This window comes from Abramis brama (assembly GCF_963993115.1).
Source record: "Abramis brama genome assembly, chromosome: 17".
In the NCBI taxonomy this organism is placed as follows: Eukaryota; Metazoa; Chordata; class Actinopteri; order Cypriniformes; family Leuciscidae; genus Abramis; species Abramis brama.
This window is the reverse complement of record NC_139979.1, coordinates 8,095,882-8,101,677: the sequence shown is the minus strand read 5'-3', so window position 1 is coordinate 8,101,677 and position 5,796 is coordinate 8,095,882. Positions and strand designations below refer to the sequence as shown.

General features: G+C 36.0%; 1 protein-coding gene across 3 annotated transcripts in view; it reads left to right on the top strand.

Moving 5' to 3' along the window:
* Positions 1-5,796, top strand: part of mtdhb (metadherin b) — a 10,553-nt gene extending 4,757 nt beyond the window's left edge. Inside the window, exons 4-14 of one of the 3 annotated variants that reach the window (XM_084089853.1) lie at positions 506-712; positions 807-860; positions 944-1,114; positions 1,849-1,887; positions 2,070-2,132; positions 2,219-2,340; positions 3,741-3,851; positions 3,933-4,016; positions 4,097-4,178; positions 4,950-5,057; positions 5,470-5,610. In XM_084089853.1, the coding sequence (XP_083945979.1) occupies positions 506-712; positions 807-860; positions 944-1,114; positions 1,849-1,887; positions 2,070-2,132; positions 2,219-2,340; positions 3,741-3,851; positions 3,933-4,016; positions 4,097-4,178; positions 4,950-5,020 (1,004 nt within the window). In that variant the 3' untranslated portion in view covers positions 5,021-5,057; positions 5,470-5,610. Of the gene's footprint in view, positions 1-505; positions 713-806; positions 861-943; positions 1,115-1,848; positions 1,888-2,069; positions 2,133-2,218; positions 2,341-3,740; positions 3,852-3,932; positions 4,017-4,096; positions 4,179-4,949 lie in introns of all 3 variants that reach the window. The other 2 variants (XM_084089852.1, XM_084089854.1) reach the window with 2 other exon arrangements.

Sequence of the window (5,796 nt, the reverse complement as noted above, 5' to 3'; positions counted from 1 at the left end):
GAATCCTGAAAAAAGTATTCCAAAAAAATATATTAAACAGCACAACTGTTTCCATCATTGATAATAACTGAGTATCAAATTATCATATTAGAATGATTTCTGAAGGATCATAAGACACCAAAGACTGGAGTACTTGCTGATGAAAATTCAGCTTTGCATCACAAAAATAAATTACATTTTAAAGTATATTTAAAAAGAGAACCATTATTTTAAATTGTAATAATATTTCATAATATTACTGTTTTTTTTTTTTTGTTTTTTTTTTAACTGCAGGCTTGATGAGCATAAGAGACTTCTTGCAAAAGCATTAAAAATAGTAGTGTTTCCAAACTTTTGACTGGTACTGTATATGTATGTATATGTGTGTGTATATGTATATATATTATAAATAATAGAAGAAATTCACTGTTTAAGTTATTAAACTAATAAATTCTTGTGGCTCAGAACTGGAATTTTATTTGCATAATGATTGGAACATGTTTGTCATTGTAATTGTATCTGTCAGGTACCTGGGAGACCAAGGTCAGTAACCGTGAGAAACGACAACTGAAGCGGAAGGACAAGACTCCAGGTGATGGGTCAGGCAGCCCAGTAGCAACAGCAGCTTTGACTGATATTAGTACAATGGAGCAGGTCCAAACCACCCCAGAAGAACAAGAAACCAACATCACCACCACTGTTTCTACACCTCCAGTCCAAAGAGAAGTGGAAGGTATATATGATCACTGTTTATAATTTGTTATGGTACATTACAGTTGTGAATATATAATGGTTGAAACAAAACAATTTTTCCCCCAACATTTTAGTTGACCCACCTGAAATTGAAGCAAGTTTTGTACGAGATACTGTCGTTCCTCAAGGTAATAAATCAAATGTTAACAGATTATAATGTGAAATATAGATAGACTTATTTGTTTGTTTATGCTTATATTGATCATGGTAGTGACACCATGTTGGGAGGAAGGGCTGGCTGTTAATGGTTCTGGCTTGAGTGATGTGGGCCTGCAGCTTCCTCCTCAGATGGCCAGTGTTCAGGCAGAGAGCTGGACCAGCATGACTGTCCCGACTGAGCGTCAGACTAGTGAACCCTCTGTCTGGTCCCAAGATATGGAAGGTACTGAGAAAAAAAGTTTCAGGAATCACAATTTCTTCACGAGAAGGGGAATGTTTTGTCTTATTATATCACTTATTGTATGTGTCTTATAAAATTATGGACTGGTTGAGCCTTGGTGCTCATGCAGGAGATGCATGGTGTGAATCTGACTTGAAACTTGTCAATCACATTTATCTTAAGACATCTTAATGTCTTCTCTATTAACTCAGTCAATGAAAACTTTTTATGAACACCTCTTTATGTATTATTCAGTGAGTTGTTTTATTAATACTTTAAATTAATTCCTTAATTAATACTAATCAAAAATGATAGTAAAAACATTTAAAATGTTACAAAATAATTCTATTTCAAATAAATGCTATGCTAATGAAGTTTCCATTCAAGAATGAATCCTAAAAAAAGTATCATGGTTTCCACAAAGATATTAAGCAGAACAACTGTTGTCAACATTGATAATAATAATAAATGTTTTTTAAGTAGAAAATCAGCATATCAGATTTATTTCTGAAGGATCATGTGACACTGAAGACTGGAGTAATGATGCTGAAAATTCAGCTTTGCATCACAATAATAAATTACATTTTTTAAATATATTAACATAGAAAACCATTATTAATATATAATAATATTTCACAATATTAGAATTATTTTGTGAGCATAAGATACTTCTTTGTGTATACATTGAATGTAAAATGCAAGTAGATTAATTTGTTTATTTTTTATTCTTAATACAGGCTCATGGACCATTGTTTCATTCAGTGGATTGACTGCTGGTAATTACAAACTTATGAAATAAATGCGTAACTAAACTCAGCTATAGCTCTGCTCATATTCAGCCAGGAGCTGTTTCTCTGTACCACTTAATCATGTACAGTATCTCCAGTTTCACTATGATCTGTCGCATATAAAAATAACTACATCCAAAAAATTTAAAGCGTGTTTACTCTGTTTACAGTCCCTGAACCGGGTTGGAGTGCTCATCCTTTTGTACCAGTGGATGACGAGTGGTCTGGAATGAGTAAGAATCTAACCATGCCCTGACCCTGCTTTCATTCACATATACAGAGTCACAGACTTACTAAGAGTTGCTGTTGTGTTCCTAAGAAAGCACATCTGCAGATCCATCGTGTGACTGGAACGCTCCATCAGAGGAGTGGGGGAACTATGTTGAGCAACAGCCCGTGAGCTCACTACCGCTGGAGCCGCCGGTCCCAGAAGTGGCACAGGTCAGTCCTGGAAGTGGCACAGGTCAGTTCGTTGTGCAGCTTTAGGCCTGTGGAAACAAACTTCATTTTTACCTCTCTGAATTAATAACGAGAAGGAATCGAAATCAGTTTCTGATCTGGGTTTTGATCAGAATCTGTTTCTACATTTTAGAAATATTGATGGTGATGAGAGAGAGAGAAAGACTGCTGTTGCAAATAGACATTTTTCACACTACAAACAAACATAGTTTTATTACAAACTGCAGGGGGGTTGTTACTTGATAAAGCTAATAATTATCACAAAAAAATGTCAAATAAAAAATAATCATTTAAAAATAAAACCTATTAAAAAATATTGTATTTGTTTACCTGCATATCATGTGACTATAAACCGATATCAAAGGACATGCGAATGGGTTGAAATATTACATTGAAATCTGAGAGGGTAATAGAAAATATTTTAGATCAAAGGGGAAAAAAATTACAAAAAAAATAGGGAATCCTTGGGGTTACTAATGTAGTCCCATTAAAGAACAAATGACTCTTATGAGTCGGTTCTTTTAATGAATCAGTCAAAATGACTCACAAATGAATCTCTATAATCCTGACTTCAAATAAATACTTCTAAAGCATTTAGATTTCAGCATTTACTAATATATTATTAAAAGCCAGAGTTGTATCTATAAAAAAGTATTGGATGGACCTTAACTAACTTGAACAAGGAACAGTTTTTAACGAAGAAATAGTAAATACTGGGTAACACTTTACAATAAGGTTCATTAGTTAACATTAAAGGTATAGTGGAGGATCTTTCCGAATTTTAGATAAGACCCGCCCTCTCCACTTTTTGAATAAGTTTGATTTATTCACCAGCATGATTGACAATTAGGAGGACCAATAGTATAGGTGATCCACCCGGAAGTAAAAAATCCTCCGCTATACCTTTAATGTATTAACTAACATGAACAATACATTTGTTATAGTGTTTATTAATATTTGTTAATGTTAGTTAATAAAAATACAGCTTATCATTGTTTGTTCATGTTAGTTCACAATGCATTAACTAATGTTAACAAATACAACCTTTGATTTTAATAACGTATTAGTAAATATTGAGATTAATATTAACTAAAATTAATAAATGCTGAAGAAGTATTGTTCATTCTTAGTTCATGTTAACTAAGGTAGTTAACTAATGAACGAACCTAACAAATGTATTGCTAAAATGAACTACTGGGACTTTATTGGAAAGTGTTGCCCAGTTTTGTTCTAATAAATGGTACTTTGAAAAAGCATTGTTATAATAGTATGGTTAAAGAATCGTTAATAGAATCAAAATTTAAGTAAATCCTGACAATTCGCATCCCTATAACCAAGAAGTTGAAGCAAGGCTGAAAACTGCCTAATTTTTTTCATTACAGGAGTCTGATGACGAGAAAGATAAAGACGAAGCGGGCGCCCCTGGTAGCGTTAAAGCTAAGAAGAAGAAAAAGAAGAAGAAGAAAGTGGAAGATGCTGGACCTTCTGCTCCGGTGAGGATGTTTCCAGAAATTATTCACAAAGGACTGAATTGTTACTTCAAACCTAATGCAGAAAATCTGTATCATATTCAGTCGCAGATGAAGGCAGAGAGAGACACGAGCGTTGCGACACCGGCACAGAGCGTGACGGGAAACGTCTCCGCTGCCACAGCAGGGGTGAGAACTCTTTGTTTTTCAACATTCATCTGGCTATTAGCAACAAAAACTAGCTCCTAAAGCTGTCATCATCTTCACAGCCACCGTCAGCTCCGGTACAGACGCAACAGAGAACGAGTGGACCCGAGCCGGCTGACAAATCCACTCCTGTACCAACACAAAGTACGTTCAACCACCATATAAAAGCGTTTAAGTTTAAAGTGCCCCAATTGTGCTATTTTTAAGGTTCCTAATTTTGTTTTGAAGGTCTCCTACAATAGGTTTACATGCATCCAAGGTCGAAAAACATTTTAATTTTCTTATAATATACATAGTAGAATCACCTATTTTGTCATTTTCTGAAACGGTTTAACAAAGAATTCAGTCTCTCTAAACCCCTCATTTCCGAGAGCCTGCTCTGCTCTGATTGGTCAGATGGCCCAGTCTGTTGTGATTGGTCTACCGCTTACAGCACATGTCGGAAACGGAACGCCCATTACCATATCTGAATTTCTGCTCTGGAGGCTTCAAACAGTAATGATGGTGGCAGTTTTACCATATCAATTCGAGCCCGAGTCCTCATCCTTTGGAAGTGCATGCGAAGTAAATTTGCTTTTGCTTAAAACAGCGTCTTCTCGACATGTCAAACCAAACTCTTCCAGGCCTCAGCTGCAACTACAGTGTTTGAGGGCGGGTCAAAGTAGACGTTGTTGGTGGTAGCCAATGAAAACCACAGGCTGGAATTATACAAATTAGGTTATGTTGATTCATGCAGGAAATGAGAGTGGAATTACCGACGACTTTCAGAATCGGTTCTTTCTTTCGGGAGACAATAACCATTTATCATGCACTTTTACATTCACAAACAGCTATATTTAACACAAAATGAAAAGTAATTAAAAAAAAACTGGGGGAAATTTAAAGGTATGCAAAACACTATCTCTTCTCCACCAGAAAAAACAGACGACAGCCGGGAGTCCCCGAAACCACCAGTCAAAAAGAAGAAGGCTAGAAGAGAGACATGAAGAGTATGGAAGAGATGACAACATATGCAATCTTGGGGTTGTACAGAATTTCATACTTCCCGAGTGACTCGTTTTTTGATACCCTTAATCCACCGTGTTGTGAATCCCATCCTAGTGTCCACATCCCATTAGGTATATCTAGACAATGTACTGTAACGTTACCAGTCACATGAAGGGACACTTCAGATTAGTTTCTTTTTTTTTATGTTAATTGCTAATTATACAGTAAATTTGAAATGATTTGTATTTGCAGCAAAATGTTTTTGTAAGAAGATCCTGGTGATCCTCATGAAGCACTAGGGACGAATCAAGAACACTTAAGATTACGCACAGAAACCTATAGATCATTGAGCTGTTACATGAGAGCGTTGTCTCCTTTCATTCATGAAACACTATGGCGGATTAGAGTGCACTAATGTAGCTGCGCTGTTTTGTTTTTCTGTCGTTAGGAGGAAAAGCAAGAAATCAAGCCATACGTGAAAACCGTACCGAACTCTGAGAGACTTGCTGCTGGTGAGCACGAGTAGATGATGCTATTATCAGACAAACAACTTCTTACTGTACGCTTTGGTGAAGTAGTAGTGACGTCGGCCGGGTTTTTTGTGATCAATGTTACACCAGGTACAGCAGTGTCAGGAAAATTTTAATGCCTTAACTTGTGTTGTGCAAGATGGCAGCAACGATCTGTCAGCTGCATGCGGTTTCCTCTCTTTCGTATTTATTGGTTAATATAAGTCATGTTTAACGAGTATTACAGATTAAAGCGTTTCTTTGCA